Source organism: Anastrepha obliqua, chromosome 4, assembly GCF_027943255.1.
Source record: "Anastrepha obliqua isolate idAnaObli1 chromosome 4, idAnaObli1_1.0, whole genome shotgun sequence".
Taxonomy (NCBI): Eukaryota; Metazoa; Arthropoda; class Insecta; order Diptera; family Tephritidae; genus Anastrepha; species Anastrepha obliqua.
The window spans coordinates 46416596-46439452 of record NC_072895.1 but is presented as its reverse complement, the minus strand read 5'-3'; the positions used below and the strand labels follow the sequence as shown (position 1 = coordinate 46439452).

At 36.0% G+C, this 22857-nt stretch overlaps 1 protein-coding gene across 6 annotated transcripts in view; it reads left to right on the top strand.

Moving 5' to 3' along the window:
- The window catches only part of LOC129243487 (high affinity cAMP-specific and IBMX-insensitive 3',5'-cyclic phosphodiesterase 8), a 421728-nt gene that overhangs the window by 384950 nt on the left and 13921 nt on the right, over positions 1-22857 (top strand). For all 6 annotated transcript variants that reach the window (XM_054880534.1, XM_054880535.1, XM_054880539.1 and 3 more), the window contains 8 exons: positions 744-800; positions 971-1170; positions 1533-1592; positions 14700-14754; positions 15000-15098; positions 15242-15352; positions 20013-20182; positions 20361-20571. In XM_054880534.1, coding sequence (XP_054736509.1) covers positions 744-800; positions 971-1170; positions 1533-1592; positions 14700-14754; positions 15000-15098; positions 15242-15352; positions 20013-20182; positions 20361-20571 — 963 coding nt within the window. The remainder of the gene's footprint in view (positions 1-743; positions 801-970; positions 1171-1532; positions 1593-14699; positions 14755-14999; positions 15099-15241; positions 15353-20012; positions 20183-20360; positions 20572-22857) is intronic.

Sequence of the window (22857 nt, the reverse complement as noted above, 5' to 3'; positions counted from 1 at the left end):
TAAGCACTTAAATTCTAAACTTTTTAAAATATATGAAAGTTTTAATACTCACAATCACTTTCACCTCTTCATATTTTAAGCAAAAATATTAATGTGTTTCCAAAATCTCTCACTTAAGTGTAACAAAAGTGTTGAATCCTCTGTAAGATACTAACTAAATAATTTTAAAATATTTATGTAGTCATCGCGCAGTGACCACACGTAGCACATGGCCCACTGGCTAACTGCTGAGCGAACTTATAATTTATCTTCGTATAAAATGCCAACATGAAAACGGATATAATAATTTATGCACTGACTAGCTGCCTCAATATATCCTTTTCACACACAAATACACACAAACTTACTCACGTGCATTGTTGAAGTAAGTCTCCAACTGCTTGTGCTCTGCTAAAAGCATTTTAAATGCGTAACTTAAGCTACGAGCATTGAAAACTAAATGGATTTGCCATGATACCAAATTCAATTTGTGTGGTATTTTGTTGCCAAAGCAAAGAGCTAAAGTATACTTTGGACCAATACTTATGTAGATACATAGACTCTCGTACATATGTATGCACATATGTACTTACATATCCTTCTACTTGTTATACTCGCACTGCTGTTGAGAACTAAAATCGTAAACAAAAGCCAACAAATACTCTAAATACGTACATATTTTTCCTTGTAATTTCAATTAACCACAAAAATTTAAGTTTCTTTTCAAAAAATTATATTTTCTTTTTATTTTCTCTTATTTGCAGCGATCTCTCATGGACGTGAAATTTCCAACCGTATTACCACCGAATCCCCAACTAAAGGTAAATGCATGCAATCGACTTTCACTCTGTACAGCATGGCTATAAATTTACCCTTCAAATAATATAAAAATAAATATATATATATTTTTATGTAATAAAACTATTTATGTCACCATTGAGGTATTAAATTTTATTAAGTACTTACCTCTGTTCAATTTTCACGCATGCAGGCTTTATTGGTTTTCCACAAGTCGGACAATATCTGCGAAGTGGTGACGGAGGCATGCCATCGACAGCAACTCGATGTGACGGTGGCGCGCACAAAAGAGGGTGCCCTCGAGACTTTGTCCAGCACAAGTGAGGAGTTTTATCATTTGATTATAATCGATGCACGCTCCACAAAGCATTTGGATGCTGAGTATATAGCCAGGTGGGTGATAAATGATGTAACGTAAGGTTGCTTTCACATACACGCATACATACATATGTACATACATACATATGTACATACATACATACACATATGCATATACTATAAATAAACATATTGAGACATATATTTACACACATTCACATACATTTAAGTAAGAAAAAAATATGTCGCTCTACCTTGCTCGCAGCTACTCTTACTTTGTGTGCCAATAGCTTACAGAGCTCCCATAGTTAAGCGGCCTTGACTTTTGAGCTGCAGCATTTGTAAGCACAATTGAACAATAGAGCTGTTGTTGCACATTTTTTCTGATTTCTTGCAATTGATTAATACTCGCTTGTCTACCTCTTCCATTTCTTTAGATCCATACGTCATACAAAAGGTCATCATTTTACGACAATAATTGCTGTGGTTAAAAAGAGGTAAGTGCAAAGCTTTGAAATTTCATTTCAGTTATTTTGAATTCATCGATTTTTAAAGCCTTAGCTTAGGCACTCAAATAATTTTACTATATATTTTATATGAGCATTTTTTTTATCACATATACAGCGCTCGAAAAAACTATAATATCACAAAATTTTTACCAGCTTCAACTACTTTTTTTTTAATTTTCATTGATTTTTCATAAAAACGTAATTCATTCTACAATAAATGTCACCTACATCAAAGTTTCAAGCGTTACACAAAATAAAAAAAAAATATCGAAAACATTTCATAAAAATTCTAAAGTTTTTTATAAGAAGTTCAAAAAAAGAAATTAGGTACGCAGTTTTATAGACCATTGCATTTAACTATAATAGGGACAATAATTTTTGATGATTTTTCCCCCGCAGTTGGACTGTTGGGCATTTTCTCCGCATAAAAAAATATCTTTCATCACAACTAGAATTTTGAGCTACTTAAAAATTCCACTTTATTAAACTAAAATTCTGAGTAAAAAGTTAAAATTTTTATGAAAATATACTGTGTTAATTTTTCATAAATTTTGTACAAAGTCTTTAACTTACAACTCATGGGCTGAAAAGTCCGGGGCCGAACAAAGAAAACACCTTATTATTATTTTTTTTTTTTTTGTTCAAAATTAGCTTTATTCATCAACGCAATTTCTATCAAGAATAATGCAATCATTCCAGCGCCGCTGCAACATCTCAATACCACATTTTCAGAATCGATTTACCTTTGCCTAAAAATTGGGCTCAGTTTCAGCGGGTCAGTTTTTATGTGTCGGGTCACAAACCCAACGCACAACCAGCTATCCTGGGGTGCTTCGCCTTCTCACGTTGGCTCGCTCTCGGACGGGTGTTCGGAAGCTATACAGAGGATACTTGGGCTAATCCCGGAAGTTGTGAGCTGCTAGAACCATTTGAAGAAGAATCGTGCTAGTGAATGGCTATCAGTAACTCTCCCCACTGGCGTGGACTTCCACATATGGAAACATCCTTCTTTATTATCATCACTAAATTGTTCACATCGCAATAGTCAACCAATAAACTGGCCTTTTAATGCAAAAAAAATCATTTTTCAGAATCCCATATCACTGCATTGACGCTTGTTTCCACTCAGCTTCATAGTAGAAAACTAAAGTTCCGCCTGCAGTGACAAGCAAAAACTCGAATTTCTTCTTCTTTTGGCATATGGAGGACGTTTAAAACGATACGAGATTAGTTGATCTTCGATCTATTTCTTCGGTTTGTATCTTCTCCGAACCTACATATTTTAGTGCAAGTTTTTCGAATCCTGAGCAGATTAACTCAATTGCCTGGCTTTAAAGCTGTTCGTCTTCTTTTGGCTTGAATAAATTTTGCCTTATTTGTATCATTGATTTTTTCTGGGCTTTCATAAACATCCCTTTGGTGGTATTTTTCGTTGCATTGTGAGAAACTTAATATCGATACTACAATCCATTTTCTCTCTTATTCTTACTTTCTTCTTGACTGACTTGATTACTCGACGATATCAGACTGTGAAAATACAAATATGTACAAATTGTCACTGCTGATTCGGGCGCGCTTTTTAAGATTTGACTGCTTTTAATGAAATTATCATTTGAGCTGACAAAACTTGTAAAATGAAAGCCAAAAATAATCAATTGAGTGAAAATGCTACCTCACTCATTCAGTTTAAATTAAACTAAATATGCTTATGTACTTTACTCAGAGTCTTCCTTTTACTTTTCGTAAAGTTTTAAAAAGTTTAATTATGTGTAATTAAGTGTAAAAGTTCAATTATGTTTTTATAACCAAAATACAGGAGCTTACACAAGAATAAAATGGTAGACATAATGACTATACATATAAAATATTTTTATATTTGACCATACATTTTTTTTTAATTAATTACTTTTTTTATAAAAATATATTTCACTCTACGACATAAGCCACGTAAATCTAAGTTTCAAAGTGCGTAGAAAATTTTCAAACATTCATCGAATTTCCTTTAAAATTTTACACTTTTTATTCAAATTAAAAAAGAGATGTTGGTATTCAGTTGTATATATATATGTATATATCATTGGCGCGTACACCCTTTTTGGGTATTTGGCCGAGCTCCTCCTCCTATTTGTGGTGTGCGTCTTGATGTTGTTCCACAAGTGGAGGGGCCTACAGTTTCAAGCCGACTCCGAACGGCAGATATTTTTTATGAGGAGCTTTTTTTTCAGTTCAGTTGTATAGCCTATTTAATTCTGGTATAATAAAGTGCAAATTTAAAGTGGCTTAAAATTCGGGGTTGATTTTTGGTAATTTTTTTCCGGGAGTTGCGCATTTTTCCAATATAAAAAAATGTCGTGCATATACTCCAACCCCAGTTTTATTTAAGAACACATGCCGTGAACACAACTTCTTGTCTTTATACGTTCCTTAATTCATTCTCAGTTGAAAAAAATTTAAATAATGTGATGCAAAAAAATACAAAAGTTGAACGAACCACTTAAACACCCCCAGTCTGCTTTTATAGCTTTTACGTGCAACTTGTTGCGTTCAACCTTGAAAATGCCGAAATAGCAACAGGTAACTAATTTTAACTACTATTTACTTAACACCTGCCTGATTTCGCAGCTTTCGAAATCAAATAAATTGTTAAATGAAAGATAGCACGCGTTATATGAATTGACTTTTAAAAAGTCATAAGTTTCTAATTGCCGTGAGGTGGTGAAATGTTGCGTTAAAATATGCATGTGTGTGATCTTATATATGCTCCGATTTGTGTGAGTGCACACTAAAGAAACCATTTCTCGTTGAAAACGCAATTAACAAGTCACAGACGTATTACTTTACTCTGTTTCCTTTAAAACTTTTCATCAACTTGGAAGTTAAATGCGCGGTAAATCACATAAGTTACCAAAGGCAACCCGCAGCGCCATTAGTATTTAATATACAAAAGCGTGAAAAAAAGTAATATTGGAATTAGAAGTATGTAAAGAAGGAGAGATTGCTCCCCTAAGTACCACTTTAATTAATAAACTAATCCAATAAGTGATTACCTATCGCGCACACTCTTACCGAGCTAAACGCTCCGCTCAACTGGATTGCCAAGACCAACTTCGATGCTACATAGTTTAGTAAATAACCGTGGGTGACACCATTTATTGGGAGGGAAGAGTGTTTGTAGTATGTTGTACAAATTGAATGAGTAGCGTTTTGAAGATAAGCAGAACATTGCGTATCGCTGAGCGAAGGCAAAATCTACTCAACGAGTTTGCTGATGCTCCTACATAAGTGCAGACTCAAATCAAGGGCAGAAAATTGCAGTTTATCCCACTTGAAATTGGTTAAGAAAAAGCGAAGTATTGCTAAATGCAATTTGCAGTCAAATTAAAAGTCAGCAGCAGTCCGCGAGACAAAATGAATAACAAGAAGATAAAAGTTGTCCGAAAGAAATTGAAGTCAGCGAAGAATTAATGCAAACTTATTGGTGGGGTCAGATTTTTAACATATTTTTGCGCCTTTGCTTTGCCGGCATTTCTTTCTGTATATGGTAAATGCAAAATGGCATTAAAGTGATTCAGTTACAATAAAGTGAAATTTTATTTTGTTTTGAAAAACAGTGAAGAAGTTGGGAACCAGGGAAATTCTATAGAGGAAATCTTTTTTAGGATTCTTTTAAATTGTGTATTAGCTTATTGAGTAAAATTTCATATAATAATGAAACTTTCGGCCAATAAGTTGCTGAATTTTATTGCGAAATACTGAAAATTTTAAAAATTAGCGAATCTCCAGAGGAATTTTAATACAAGTGGGGTAATTCGCAACAGAATCAGTTTAATACAGAAACCGTAACTGTCATTTAATTTTTTTCAAAAAAGTTAATAAAAAATTTTAAATTTTTTCATCGATATTACTTCATTCAAAAAAGTTAGAATTTCCCTTTATTTCTTGCAGTCACAAAACAAAGCTTTAAATTTGACTTTTAATTTTTAGCTGAAAAATATTAAAATATGACTAATTTTTTCGGTCAAAAAAACAAAATTAAAATATGTCTTTTATTACTATCAAAAACAAAAGTTAGAATGAGACTTAAATTTTTAAGTAAAAAAAATTAAAATGCGACTATTACTTTTCCTATCAAAAAAACAAAAAAAAAAAAAACAAAAAAAATAAAAATAAAAATCTGTCTCTTACATATTTTTCCTGTCAAAAATAAGAAATACAATTTTCCCGAGAAAATAAAATACAAAATTTTAAATTTAACCATTATGTGTGTGAATGTAAAAATAGCGATAAAAAAATAACGTTAAAATAACTTCTTTGCACGAAATGAGAAAAATTTAAATCATATAAGATTAATATTTCTTGAGCAACAAACTTCACATTGTAATATATACATAAAGGGTGGTTAAATTTCAAGGGCCGATGCTGAATATGAACCACACCTAAACGTCAACGATACCGTTGAACTTCTTTCTTTGGGGTTATTTGAAATAAAAGGTGTACGTCGATAAGCCAGCAACAATTCAAGAGCTAAAGGATGGGATAATTCGGCACATTAACGGCATAGAACCTCAATTATGTCTCAGCCTCATTTGGACCATCGGGTGGAGGTGTACCGCCCTGGTCGCGGCGGCCATTTGGCCGTTATTTTGCTCCATACCTAATTGAGCCATACCAATATTATCATAATAAAGAGAAATGACAATAATTTTCCAAAAAAATTGTATTTTATTCAAAGTCAATACCGGCCCTTGAAACTTAACCACCCTTTACATTCTGTCCAAAAAATATCGGGGATTGTTCAAGCGTTACATATACATACATAAATATTAAAAATATCATTTCTTTCCCATTGACATTTTGAATTAGAATTTAGAATAAATAATTATTATTTTCGATCCTTAGGTGAGACAAAAACAAATTTAAATGATTTTTTTGAGGTATCTTTGGAAAGATTTTTCGCAAAACAAAAATCGACTTATTTGTTTTTGTACGGTTATTAATTATCCACACGTAGTATAACTTGGACAAAAATTTTGATAGTTTAATTTACTTAATTTGGATCTTCTAAATTCAACGGCGATTTCCGCTTTACTAGATTGGCCCCAGTTTTTGCAATACGGTATTTGGCTTTTACAGTTATTGATTTTCAAAAATAACGCATATTGTGTTGAAAGCAATCATAACTAAAGTATCTCGCAGGCTGGCGCCAATCTGACAAAATGGGAGGATTGAATTTAGAAGGCCTCAGCTAAGTAAGGCCACCTGGCAAAACCTTTGGGATTCAGAACTTGCACAGTTTAATTATTTAAAGAAGCAAAAGAAAAAAACTCTTTAGGATATTTGGTGAATTATGTGAAGAAGTGCCGTGAAAAAGCCATTGCCGCTGTAGTTATACTATAAATAAAGAAACGTTGCCTGCAGCCGTGGACGCTCAAATAGATTTACTCCAAAATTTTACTCCAATCGACTTGAAATTTTGACAAAATATTGTGTGGCAAACATTCTGAAGTGCACGGGTTCGAAACCAAGGGCATGTAACACCAAATGATAGTAACAGTTTTTTCTAATAACGATCGCTTCTCAGCAGACAATGGCAAGCCTCTCAGTGTATTTGACCCAAGAAAACGCTGCTCATAAAAACCATCTGCCATTCGGAGACGGCGTAAAGCTGAAAACATTTGGAAAAACATCAAGGCGCACACCACAAATAGGAGAAGGACCTTAGACAATTAACCAACAAAAGGTGTAATGGCCAAATATTATATCGTTCTTTTTCTTTTTGAGATTGTGTGAAAGCTTTTAAAAATATAAAATTATAAAAAAAAACAAAAAAAGCAAAAATAAAAAATATAAATAAAAAAATAAAAATTGCTTACCTAAGAGGATTTGTATTGTAAACACAAAATAAAAAAATAAAAACAAAAATATAAAATATAAAATATAAAATATAAAATAAAACCAAAAATATAAAATAGCAATAAAATATAAAAATAAAAATAAAGATAAAGTTTCTTACCTAGGGGGCTTGCGGTGGTCAGTATTGCGGCCAAACTATTTGAAACTCAAAATTCCAACGAGTTTAATTGAATCATAATGTAAGGAAGTTTTTATTCGAGGTTAAAAAGAAAAATAACAAAATTACGGAAGGTCAAAACCATCAGCCGATTTTCTGTAAAAAAAACGTTGAAATGCTCACTCCGCACTCCCAACATTCACGATATTTATTATAAGAGAAAAGGCACCAAATGTTTTTTTTTTATTCCATGATTGTTTAAGTACATATTTATATACTTTTCGATGACATTTTTAACAAGAACTAAATTTCGGCCACCGTAGTCGAATGGGTTGGCGCGTGATTGCCATTCGGAATTCACAGAGAGAACGTTGGTTCGAATCTCGGTGAAACACCAAAATTAAGAAAAACATTTTTCTAATAGCGGTCGCCCCTCGGCAGGCAATGGCAAACCTCCGAGTGCATTTCTGCCATGAAAAAGTTCATCATAAAAAATATCTGCCGTTCGGAGTCGGCCTGAAACTGTAGGTCCCTCCACTTTTGGAACAACATCAAGACGCTCGTCACAAATAGGAGGAGGAGGAGCTCGGCCAAACACCCAGAAAGGGTGCACGCGCCAGTATATATATATATACATATATAAAGTTCCTCAAAATAGGCAGTCTCAAATCGCCACTTTTATTCTTATTTAAAGCTACTTTTATGTATATATTTTTTAATTGGCTTGTAGTTTATTACATTGCTGTCTTCTTGAAATTTCAGTTAAAACATTTTTCTCTAAGTGCTCGCAATACCATTCTGTTTGTTTTCCAAACGATCCCTTTAATTAAAACCTTCCAGTAGAGCTGCCCCTTGATATGCCAGTTTCGAAATTTCTTAATTGTCATCTTGCTGCTGAACTAAGTTAATTTACTCTTGTTCACTTTGACCTGCCTCTCTCTCTATCTTCCTCTCTATCTCTCTGTCTCCTTCTCTTGCTACTCCTAAGCTTTCTGTTACAATTAAATTGTGCATCGAAGCGTCAAAATGAGTTTCCATCAAAACTTTTATCAAACGAACTAACTAACTACAGGTATGTGCACAAGAGGACATTATTTTCGATTGCTTCCAATTTATGTGTTGAATATACCAGCCAATTTAGCTTTGACAGGAAGCTGAGTAAAAAGTATTTAGGTATGTTTAGTGTGTATTTATTCTTACACTTTCACTTGGCCAGAGGAGTGTTCCGAAATGAAGTTGGTAATGAATTCCAATAACTATTGATTTTTTGAAGGGATGAAGAGAGCCTTTTCGACACAGTCAATTGTAATTCTTCTTGTTATATGCGTCAAAGCACTTCTTTGTTATATGCGGATGTCTTTTGACCAAGAAAGCAGAGGAGAATTCAACACAACATATAAAATGTGCCAATTATAGATTTTGTTTTAGAAAATTATTTTATTATGAGTGCACCGGTTAATATGGCTGACTCATATAACAGGGATGGAAAGTACGAGGGCGCAGAAGAAAAACTAAAGCGTTCATTACTAGAACAAGAGTAACACCAGAGAAGGACATCAATAAACCAAGGATAAGCAACTGGAGAAAAGTCTCAAACACTCGAGATCTATGAAGATCCCACGTGCAGCAGGCCAAAGCTCACAAAGAGCTATAGTGCCAAAAGATGGTAATGATGATGAGAGAGCTTAGCACGGCGACCTGAAAGATGAATTGTGCCACCTTCATGAACTCTGAGCCCAACTTCCTCAATAAATATTGGCACAATTGCGACAGTGTTCACAGCGTATCCAAACCCTTTCTATACCTTTTTCGCTCAACCTATTAGTGTTGAATTAATGCTTACAACTAACAACCTGATATGTGGATTTAAGTCGCCTCTAGCCCTCTAACTCACAGTGGCCGTTTTAGATAATACAGAGTCCGGCACTCAAAGCGTTACCAATTAAAAAGGCCTTAAATTTAGTTTGGAAAATTACTTTTATTCAACGTAAAGTAAAAAATGTGTGAAAATAATCCAAATTAAGAATAAATTTACTTTTGCTCGATGTGACCACCTTTTGCCTTGCCTGCCATCTATGGCCTTGAGGTGGTCCAGAAACGAAACGCAACTGCCCGAATGTCACTTGCAAGTATTTTGGTCCACTTTTGGAAACTCTTGAACACCTTCTATGTTCGTGCCCTGCATTAGCTAGAACGCGAATGAAATGTTTAGGAGCTCTACAATATGAGAGGTTAGAATGCCTATCGGGATTAGAGCTTCAGAGCTTACTTCGAATCGGAAAAGACGCTGGCTTATTATAAGAAGCCTACTACAAGGAAACGTAAGGGTCAAGCCCCATCTGGTACCACTAAGGACCAATAGGTATATGGTTTTCAGTCAGCCAGGTCAACCTAACCTAACTTTGGCCCACTCGCGGACAATGGCTTTTTTCAGCGCCACGAGACTTGTGAATCCTTTAATTCGGACCTTTCTCTCCGAAATAGCCCAAAGAGTATAATCCATCGGATTGGCGTCTGGTGAATTTGAGATCCATTGTGTGGACGTTATGAAGTTCGGAACGTTGTTTTTTAGTCATTTTGGGTTCACTCGAGCTTTGTGAGACGCTGCCGAGTCCTGTTGAAACATCGATGGTCTACCACCGAAATGTTTGTCTGCCCACGGCTTCAAAGCAACTTTCAGAATACTTTCTTGATTCGCATTGACTCTGAAGCCAGGCTCGAAGAAAACGAATGGAGGGCGCCGATCTGCGGTTCCAGTGGCTCAAACCATTACCTGTAGCAGTTGCTGCCTCCTGGTTGCCAATAGATGACTGAAATTCTCGTATGAATGGTCGGTCAAATAAACCCTATCGTTTTGGAGGTTGACGAGTTGCTCAATTTGAAAAAATTTTCTCGTCAGAAAACACAGTGTTCGGAAAATGACCGCTTTCGGCCAAGTGAAGCTACTCCTTCGCTTTCTCAAGTCTGACTTGTTGCTGCTTTGGTGTGAGATCATGTGCCTTTTGGATATTGTAAGGCTTGACTTTGAGATCATTTTTCATTATGCGGTCAGATATTTTCAGTTCTTTCGCTATTTGATTAGGACTTCGTCGGGAACTTCGCTCAAGTCACTTCTTCACTTTTAGACCATTTCACGTGACGTTGCAGACTTTTGATGACCACCTCCATGAAGTTTTGCGATGTTACAGGTATCATTGTAACGAGTAATGGTGTGGTAAACAAAAACTTTTTTTACTTTAAGGCACTCGAGCTCATGAACAAACGCTGGTTTGGACTTTCAGCCAAATATAATGCAATCACACTATTACGTTTGAAATCCATTACTAATTTTCCTGTAGTTGAGTATAACTTCAAGGGTGCAAACTTTTGGTTCATTTATGTATAATGTCTTTCTGCAAGTATTTGGGAAACTCTAAAAAATACTATATTGACACTATAAAATATGACATTGTACAACATTCCTTTGTTTTCTAGCACAAATGCCGGAATTAAAAATAAACATTTTTGTATTCATTTAGTTTCGCGTAAGCAGTATAATGATATGACCACCAAACTAAAAAGAAAGGCCGTGGCATATGCAAAAATTTATCATCTTTATTGTACGGTTTTAAATGTTTAATAAAAGAAAGTAGCATAAATGTTCCTACAAAAATGTATTTTCCATTAATGTAACTTTGGCATTACGAATACCACAACTAAATGTGTACAAAATGTATAACCTTAAGGCATTCTTGAAATGAAAAATCGTAAAATTTTAACGACCACGAAGCCGCACAATAAATACTTTCTTAAAAGTTGTGACTCGCATTCGTTCAGCAGCAACAAGCAGGCATAGTCGTTAAATGTAATGAGTTGTTTGAAATTTGCTCAGAATTTATACTACACTCTGTGAGTAGTAATTAAGACAAATGGGTACTCCAGCCATGGTAAACGCGAAAAATTCATAAGAAAGATATTAAAGTGCTGTTTGTCATGTGTTAGAAGCGATATTCGTCTTATTTTTATTCCACTATGCTAAAGAGAACTATTACTACATACATATTATACATATACACAAGGGTTCAGTTAATCGATTATTCGAATTACCCGAATACCATTGTTCTGTAAGCAATATTCGAATAACCGAATGCTATCGACTATTCGGTTAACCACTCATTTTCGACTATTTAGTTAAGCGTTGACTACTGTGAACTTTCGAACCTAGGCTCCGAAAATGTTATGAATTCCCTGAAGCCATCCGAAAACACAATTCATTCATAATGGTAGCATATTTTTTAAGCTTAAATGAGCTATGTATGCTTAAAAAAAGATTTGTTGGCGCTCATGGGGACAGACGCCTGTTACTTCCTCATGTCGCTTTAGCTCTTTCCTCCTTGGGCAGAAATTTTGTCTGCTCCATTCTTCGGAAATTTATGCACTTAAATCGATTTTGTTATCACTAAAGATTTTGATAATAGCTCTAAGGAGGTCTTACATCTCACACGAGCGATATTTTTTAAGGATCCGCATCAGATGACTTTGGTGAAGTGGAGGCGGCACAACTTAACACCCCACCACATGTAGAGTACGTTATCTGCTTCTTTCCTTAGCACATTTCGAAAAAATCCCAGACCCAACTTTGTTAACGTGCACTCATTTCCAAATTACGGAGAAATGTGTTTTGTATGTATATATGTATGAATTGTATGCAAAGATTCTTCTTCTTCTTAATTAGCGTGATAACCACTTATGCAATTTTGGTCGAGTTTAACAACTAATCGGCTAAAAATAATGCTAATCGACGTTAGTTTAAAACACCAAATGAAGCCAAACCCTTCTCCGCCTGATTTTTCCAATGCAGAGGAGACCTTCCTCTTCCTCTGCTACCACCAGCTGGTACCACATGTAATACTTTCAGAGCCGGGGCGTTTGTATCCATTCGGATCTTTATTCGCTGCGCTATGTCTATGTCGTCGTAAAGCTTATACAGCTCATCGTTCCATCGCCTGCGATATTCGCCGCTGCCAACGTGCAAAGGTCCAAAACTCTTTCGCAGAATCTGTATCTCAAGCACTCCAAGCGGCGCTTCATCGGATGTTGTCATCGTACAAGCTTCTGCGCCATACGTTAGGACGGGCATGATGAGAGCCTTGTAGAGTGTTAGTTTTGTTTGTCGAGAGAGGACTTTACTGCTCAGTTGCCTACTTAGTCCAAAGTAGCACTTGTTGGCAAGAGAGATTCTACGTTAGATTTCAAGGCTGACATTGTTATCGGTGTTAATGCTGGTTCCTAAATAAACGAAGTCTTTTACAACCTCGAAATCATAACTGTCAACAGTGACGTGGGTGCCGATACGCGAGAGCGCCGACTTTTGTTAGATGACCGGAGGTACTTCGTTTTTTCCTCTTTCGGTAGAGCTAACAGCAGGATTGTTAAGGCCGATGATGCAAGGATTCGTTTACTCAGATATCAATGAATCGGTTCGATTCGTAACATTTGAATTGGTTCAATAAAAACCATTGTTCGAATAGTCGTTATAGCTTTTATAAACCGATTAATAACTATTTGTATGAATACTATCCGAATATTCAGTTAACCGAGTAAACGATTATTTGAGTACTTTTAATATCCCTAATTTATGTATATGTATGGTACATACAGAGGCGATCAGAATCATAGCATACAACAACAACCATACAACTCTAAGTTTCAAACTTTATGCAAAATTTCAATAAATTAAACAAATTTTCATCGAAATATTAATTTTTTCAGAATTTTTATTTATTTTGATAAGGTTTTACTAGTTTTGACAGAATCTTTAGGGAAATGTGGCTATATAGGTTTATAACCCATTTAAGATTGACACATCGATATGTAAGTTTAAAATGGCTACAACTTTGCATTGCGTTTTAGATTTTTTTTTTTTTTTTGCTTTTTTTTTAATATAATGAACGTTTGAATATTTTTATATGCAAAAAACTACGCAAAACCATCAACAAAAGAAATTATCAAAACTCATTCCAAATTTTGAGCCACTTTAAACTTGCACAATATTATAAAAAATTGAATGAGCTACAAAATTACACACCCCCAATTTCTGTAGAGGTTCTGTCGAAACTAGCTAAAACTTCGGAATATGTCGCTCCGGTATTATTGTGAGCGTTTCTGTGCATATCAGGTGTATACCTATGAAAGCGGAATTCGCGCAGAAATGATATTAACTATGATACAAATGCGAACTCTTAGACTTCTGTATACAACATGCAATTCACACCATTACAGATTTGATGCTTAGTTTTTGTAATTTTTACATCTGATCTGAGCTTTTAAGACTACACTTGATCAACGCTGACATAGGCAACCAAACCGAATTGAATGATTTTTCCCTTTTTCCGAATTTTTAGAATAAATTAAAAAAAAAAACGAAGCACAAATTGATTTTCCTCTAAATAAGGCAACATCACACCAAGTAAAACGTGCCTTTCAAATATTTCATCTGATTCTTAAGCATTCGCAAGTAGTCATAAAAGCCGGTGACGCCAGTCATTAGATTTCCGGGATCAGTAGAATTGAGATCACGCTATACTTGTAAACACAATAAATCAGTTTCAATGAATTCTGTGTTTTCTAATTTCCATATATTTGCTTTAAATCACTAAGAGACATGACAATAACTCCGAAAAGCTAAATTTTTTCCAACTAGCTGGTACTCCCATTAGAGGAATCCGCCTATCGTAAAGGATTAAAGGACTCTAGACTAACGCTGGGAAAGGCAACGCAAGGGATTTGAATGAGCTCTCGGTGTTTCGAAAATTCTCAGAATACAAAAAAAAAGAAGAAACGCAAATTGGTTTTCCTCTTAATACGGCATCATTATCAATCAATCTGACATTATGGCATATTTTTTATAAGAACACTACGAAATTTAATCACATTTTATTAAATAAATTTCTAAATAAAATTTTTCCACTTTTTGGCATAAAAATATGTCCCCTTTTTAGTTTAAAAAATTTCGATTTCATAAGTATACGCCTGACTGACATCCATACGATGACTTTAATTATTAAATTAATTTGACATTCTTTCCCTTCATTATTTATTTGCAGTTTCTTTGAAAAGGATGATGTCCTAATCGCACTATTAGACGCTGGCGTTAATAGGGTAAGACAAAAGTCATCTATCATATATAGTAAACTACTACGTTAGTGTTAGTGTGATTGTGGTTTAATACAAACTTCTAACAAACTGTTTTTCGTTTACATTTTCGCTTTCAATTTATGTTACTATCTGCCATTTGGAAATTTCCACAATTCGCTGAACCTGCAACCATGGAATTCATTTCACATGAATGCACACTCACGCAAATACAATCGTTTGGCGCTGCGGATGCGGTTGTGAACACACAGTGCGTTCCCGAGACCACAAATCTTTCAATGTGCAGCATTGAGCTAAAACAAATCCTGCATTCAATCGTACGACCACACAATGTCATGTCAACCCAGCAAGTAAGTAGGAATGAAGGTCAAGGAAATTTAAATACCATAAAAGCTTAAATCGTGTACATTTGAGCTTTAACGTTGATGATAAATATTTCAAAACTGAAAGGAACATGAAAAACTAATTTCATTCATATCTCTTCATTCAACAGGCCCTATACACTGCGCTGCATCGGCTGAAGGAAGTTATCCTCATCACAGACAACCACCTACGCATACAGTATGCCAATCGGGCGGCCGAACGTTTGCTGAATATGCGACTGGTAAAACAAAACTCCTTTAATTTTCCTTTTTTTGTGCTTAATTTAATGCTAACTACGAGTATGTACGAGGGTTGCCTTCTAACAGAGTCGTCTTTGCAATATTACGTGTGACGAGCTGTAATTCGATATTTTTGCCGAAATGTTTTAGCATAAACTGGCTTATAGCGTTTTCACCTACGAGCTCTATTTGCTCTTTTTTCAGAGACTTGAAAAATTTATCTCGCTCACAAGAGTGAATTAACTCGTGACAATTTTCGTGCAATGATTTATTACGAGTTTCGCCTTAGGCTATCGAGACAGAAGGGCATTGATCAATTTACTTACTTACTAACACTGTGAAACGCTGGTACAACAAATTCCAACGTGACTGTCGATCTTTGCAGGATGAATTTTGTGAAGACCGTCCAACAGTTGTTGTGCCAGAAACAAACGATGCTGTGCGTCAAATGATAACGCAAGATCATTATCATATGACATGTCGCGAGATGAAGACATTCTTGGGACTAGCATACATTTAATTTTTTATGAACATTTGGTCGTCAAGAAGGTTTGTTATCGTTGGATACTGTATAGTTTGGCAATTGCGCAAAAACGGACTCGTGTCGGTTGGTGTAAAAATATATTGAAGAAGCTTAGCCGCAGTGGCTGAAAATACGGCTATGTCTTCGTAGCAGGTGATGAATTCCGCAGGAAGCAGCCATCGTCAGTATGGGTATTCCAATACGAGCTTAATCCAACAAAAGTCCTTAACGGAAAAAGGACCTCAAAGCAAATAATCGTTTGTATTTTCGGAAAATCTAGTAATGTCGCAACTGTACCACTTTCAAAATTAAAACTTAAAACGGTCAATTCTGAGTGGTACACAGCTATCTGTTTGCCAGAAGTTTTCGGAGAATTAAGAAAAACCAAACGGCGGAGGCGAATCCTCCTTCACAAAGACAGTGTGAGCTCTCACGTATCGGCACACACAAAAGAGTTTTTGAGCATTCAAAAGATCGAATAAATGATTTATCCGAATTATAGCGCTGATTCCGCACCTAATGACATAGCACCTAATGACGAGCATCAAAAATATAATGCGAGTTCAATGTTTTTCAGCGCCTGCAAAAACTGTTGAAGCCTTTAAACAGCTCGTTTTGGAGGTATCCACTTCTGAGTGGCAAAAGTGTTTTGAGAATTAGTTCAAGCGAACACAAAAGTATATTGACTTCTCTTCTTCTTAATTGGCGCGATAACCGCTTACGCGATTTTGGCCGAGTTTAACAAAGCGCGCCAGTCGTTTCTTTCTCGTGCTAACCGGCGCCAATTGGACACACCAAAAGAAGCCAAGTCCTTCTCCACCTGATCTTTCCAACGCAGAGGAGGCCTTCCTCTTCCTCTACTACCACCAGCTGGTACCGCATCGAATACTTTCAAAGCCGGAGCGTTTGTATCCATTCGGACGACATGACCCAGCCAACGTAGCCGCTGGATCTTTATTCGCTGCGCTATGTCTATGTCGTCGTAAAGCTCATACAGCTCATCGTTCCATCGTCTGCGATATTCGCCGTTGCCAACGTGCAAAGGTCCAAAAATCTTACGCAGAATCTTTCTCTCGAACACTCCAAGCGTCGCTTCATCGGATGTTGACATCGTCCAAGCTTCTGCGCCATACGTCAGGACGGGCATGATGAAAGTCTTGTAGAGTGTAGAGTATATTGACTACCAAGGAGAATATTTTGGAAACCAATAAAGTTCTGTGGAATTATTCATTTAATTTTTCAAATATGAAATTAACGTAGCTAGAATTATCTGGTTTAGATTGAATGTATATTTTAATTTAGTCTATAAATTTTATCAATCTCGAAGGCATTTCGCGATTGAGAAAGTTATCGTACTTATACCTAGATAACAACTTAACCAGCTCATTTACTATATACAAGCCCCTCTTGTGTCCAGTTTTTTACCATTGAGAAAATTTTACAAATTGCCCAAAGTATGATATTCGTTCAGTATGCGCTTGAGTCTCCCACCCAAGCTCTCGGAGGTTCTGATGTGTGCGGCCTCGCGTTGTGTTGATCCACAATGGCGAGCAGAACTGGCTAAATGTTTGCCACATTCATGCATTTTTGATTGCTGTAGAGTCAATTTTCGAAATAATGCCAACAAATTTTCAGCTTAAATGCATAATTTATTAAGAAATGAAAAGCATTAAAAATAACAAAAAATTCTATTCAAATTAAAAGTTTGCTTCTATTTAGTAGATAATTTTCTTGCAATATCACCAAACACACAACAGCAAAACCTTCTAGGTGGTGAACTCGGGCCGGTAATGTTCTTTACAATAGTTGATGTTCTCGAAGCTGACCAATTGTTTATCGCCAGATTTCCTTTCTCTCAAAAATGGCTCGACTTTCTGTTCTGAATTGTCACTTTTATCGATCGAATATTCTCTTTTTTCTAACTTTACTTTGGAACGCTCTGCCGCATAACTAAAAACTGGCTTATTGGTGTAGGCTTAAGTATAATAAGAAATAAACTGAAAAACATTTAAAAATTTTGATAATTGTCCGGTGTTGAAAATTATATTGTATTACGAGTATACAGTTCTTTAAAGTCAAATAGGTTCTTTTAAGCATTTTTATTTTGTATATGTTTTTTAGAATAAAATATGGTAGTTAAGCTGGTAGGTAGAAGTAACAGTCGTTCTCTCAACCAATGCACTTAGACCATTGCCGATTCATTGTGATACCACAGTTTATCTGCTACTCCTGTTTAAACCATTTTGTTTTAAGTGCAAACCCATTGATCTGACTGATATTTATGCATATGCCTATGGCTATTTAAGAAATATGAGCCAAAGTATCTAAACCCACCATGCCATGCGGGAGAGTAAAAGAGAAGATGTCTGGCAGGCTCTTCCTCCACCTCATTCTTGCAGCTTCTGCAATAGCCGATATGAGGTACGTCCAACCTTTGTCGACCTAGAAGACAGTTGGCTGTCATCAATGTAACTAACATAGAGACGATTTTCTTTGACCGTTTAAGTTGCGCCTTTGAGCGTGTGACGTCCTATTTTGGCCAAATTGGTTTTGTAGGATTCCCTGTCCGAGCTAGTAGGATAATAAAGGGTGGCTAAGTTTTAAAGGCTGGTGTTGATTTTGAATAAAATACAATTTTTATAAGAAATTATTATCATTTCTCTTTATTATGATAATATTGGTATAGCTCAATTACGTATGGAACAAAATATCGTCCAAATAGCCGCCGCGGCCTCGGCGGCACATCTCCATCCCATGGTCCAAATTTTCGATGACGCTGAGGCATAATTGAGGTTCTGTGCCGTTAATGTGCCGAATTATCCCATCCTTTAGCTCTTGAATTGTTGCCGGCTTATCGATGTACACCTTTTCTTTCAAATAACCCCAAAGAAAGAGGTCCAACCGTGTCGTTGACATTTAGGTGTGGTTCACATTCAACATCGGCCCTTGAAATTTAACCACCCTTTATATAATTTGTAAAATCAATTTTTATTTTATTATTTGTAAAAAATTTATTTGTGAAAAAAACTTTTTTTCAGATTTTTTTGTTAAATTTTTATTGTTTAAATTTTGGACAAAAATTTTTTTGTTCATTTTTTAAAACTACTTCATCTCAAATAATTTTGTTATTTTTTATGCTATTTTAGACTATGCTCAGTAATCCGTGCACGTCTCATAATCAGGTTCCCACAATTTTTCGAGTTATATTCAAACACATTTTCGATAATGACCAACCCAATTTTTGTCCCGCAAATTTTAGACAAAAATATATATTATAATATTATTTTATTTTTTGTATTAAATTTTTTTGAAAAATAAATTTCATCCTAAAACATTAAAAAAGAAATCTAAAAAAAACTTAAAAAAACTGAAAATATTTCCGTTCACAAACTGTATACCACATTTTCCTGCATTGAATAAACGATTATGATTAAAATTATTAAATTTTTTTCAAAATTGAATTCTGAATTTGTAGAAGAATTAACGGCAATGTCCCAAATACTTGCTAACAGTTGGCATGGAATCGCTCTACTTTAAATCTCCAAAAAGGACCCGTTGTATATATATATCATCAAGGCGCACGCCACAAATAGGAGAAGGGAGCTCAGCCAAACACCCGAAAAAGGTGTACGCACCAATGGCCGAGCTCCCTTCTCCTATTTGTGGCGTGCGCCTTGATGTTGTTCCACAAATGGAGGGACCTACAGTTTCAAGCCGACTTCGAATGGCAGATATTTTTATGAGGAGCCTTTCCATGGCAGAAATACACTCGGAGGTTTGCCATTACCTGCCGAGGGGCGACCGCTATTAGAAAAATATTTTTCTAATTTTGGTGTTTCCCCGAGATTCGAACCTACGTTCTCTCTGTAAATTCCGAATGGTAGTCACGCACCAATCCATTCGGCTACGGCGGCCGCCGTTACAATGTATAAATCTGAGATATGGCTCACTAAAGATGGTCACTACTCAGAATTTTTACCTTTTACTTGTCCAATAGATACTTAAAAGTAATATCTATAGATAGTGCATAATCGCTCCTCAATTTCCCCACTAACCTTAATTTTATGTGATTTCTATGCTTGTGGCAACACGAATCCCAGTAACATAAATGTAATTATAATTACTTTCTTTTCATTTAGGACGAAATAATTAGCAAGCCGTTGACGGATATTTTCATTACCGATGTCTCATCATTTATGATGCAAAGCCGTAAGAATAAAGAATTCGATGAGATATTGACTGTGCGGCGCAAGGGACAGGAGGATGTTTCAATGCATATACGTGTCATACAAGTGGCATGCATAGGCAGGTGAGTGAAATGTTAAACGTGCATATACACTTACGAGGGTGGTACGAGTATTATCTTACTGTACTCCTTCCTATTGGGTTAAGGCTAAATAGAAAAAAAAATAGAAAAATAGAATATGATTCAACACATTGTAAAGCCAGTAAAAAAAGAGAATAACAGCTTTTTCTTATTTCCACAGAACACCCACACACTTTGTCTTTAATCTCGATGTACCTGGATCACATGGTGACTTTGTCGCCACACTACCACAAGCCAGAGAAGCACCACGCGGTTCACAGCACTCCATACGCCGTGGCAGTGTCGATGTGCGTTCTGTGGCATCCGATGGCTTACGGCGTACCAGTCTGGCCAAGTTGACATCACTACCGCTGGAGGCGCCCATTACAAAAGTAGGATTTATTACTAACAACCAAACAAATGCACTAACAAATATCAATTGCAAAATGCGCAGAGAAGCAAATAAGAGTAGTATACTAACCCCAGTAGTCGATTTGTTGTGCTGTCATATTGAGTTCCCAAACGCTCACCCACCAATGTGCAAATCAAGTGTGTAAATGTGTGCGTGTGCGTGAAAAACAAAATCCATGCTTTTTTGTCTTGCAAGTGTTTTATGAAATTTGCACTCTAACAATTTATGTGGAAATAATGAAATTGGCCTTAATACTGAAGCTGTTCTAAGAACACAATAAGAAAAAAAGAATACTACAAATTTTACTAATTGGCTTTAAATTACATGCATATACGCACACAAACGGACACAAGTAAACACACAGCCATATGCTGTATAACTACAATGGCCCTCTAATAGGAAGAATGCGAATTATACACTGAAAAAATGTGGCCGACAAAATTTTAATTATACCTTCTACTCAAATATGAACGAGACGTTATCAATAAAACGGTCCGCGGATGACATATGGCAAAAATAATTTTTTTGTTTTTTTGTAGGACTGTTATAAGCTTACATGGCAAATTTCAGCGTGATATGTCACATAGTTCCTGTGCTACTGTAAACAAGTCAAGCTCGAGTGTGTTCTTCGAATTCTCTTTTATGACTTCAATTGTCTCAAAATGTTTTCCACGGAGCGGCAACTTGAGCTTGGGAAACAGGAAAAAGTCACATGGAGCCATATCAGGCGAATACGGTGCATGCGGAACGATATTAACATTATTTTTGTTCAAATAATCGCGAACAAGACGTGATGTGTGAGCTTTAAAACGTCTAAATAATATTCAGCGTTAACCGATCGGCCTTGCGGAAGGAACTCCGAGTGCACCACACCTTCGTAATCGAAAAAAACAGTCAGCATAACCTTAATTTTTCAGCGACTTTGGCGTGGTTTTTTGGGTTGATGTACGGCCCTCTTTGAACGATTTGTACCACTGGAAAACACGTGCACGCGATAGAGCAGAGTCCCCATAGGTTGTCTGCAACATTTTTAAGGCGTCTGAAGCCGAAATTTTGTTGGAATAATAAAATTTCAAACAAATGCTTTGTTCAACTTGAATTTCCATCGTTAAATTCGAAGAACACATTCGAGCTTGATTTGTTTACAGTAGCACAGAAGACAAACTATGTGACATATCACGATGAAATTTGCCATGTAAGCTTATAACAGTCCTACCAAAAAACAAAAAATTTATTTTTGCCATATGTCATCCGCGGACCGTTTTATTGATAACGTCTCGTTCATATTTGAGTAGAAGATACATAAATCGCCAAATGCTTTGGAAGGCAAGATATTAGTGTAGAAAATCCTTAACTAGAAAACTAAGAATAGCCGCCTAGAAATAAATATGAGGTTTGTTCTTTGTACTCCTAGCACTCCTCATCTCTACAGCTACTTCAGAAATCATTGCAACAGTTCAAGCAGCCAGGGCTCAAATAGCGGTATAACCTGTTTATATTTATTAGGTTAAGGAATAAGTTCGTAGCGTTTTTACCGAAGGCTTTTATTTAAACGAAAAACAATAATTATATCAATAAGTTAATCAATTACACATGCGCCGTTGCTGTTTAAAACCTCTTCCCTCGACCAATTTGTTGATGCCGTTTCGCCAAAAATCGCCATCAGACCTCTTTGTTATCGAAGGTAACGCCTTTCATACGATTTGACAGAGAGCAGAAAGGATGATAATCGGTCGGTGCAAGGTCCGAAGAATACGACGGATGCTTAAAGACCTCCCATTCGAATTCTTGGAGTGTGGCTTTGACGACTTGTGCAACATGCGGTCTGGCGTTGTCGTGAATGAGTATGGTTTGACCATGTCTATCAGGTCTTTTCAGTCAAATAGCCTCATTCACGAGGTAAAGTTGGGCAATGTAGAGCTCCTTGTTGATCGTGGCATTCTTTTCCAGCATTTCCCAATGCACTATATCATCCCAGTCCCACCAAACACATATCATGATCTTCTTTGTTTCTTCAAGTTGTTCTCTTGGTTTTTTTTTTCGTTGAGCTTGTGAGGCACCCAGACTCCCAATTTTTCGGTAAATCCCATTGAATGAAGGTGATTGAGAATCGTTTTATGATCGTAGTTAATTTTTTTCGCCGATTCACTACTGGTTTGGCGACCGTCATCTTTCAAAAGTGATTTGAGACGTTCTTCATCGCATTAAGAAGGCCTTCCGTTGCGGGGCGTGTCATCGACGTCAAAGTTGCCATTTTTAAACTTTG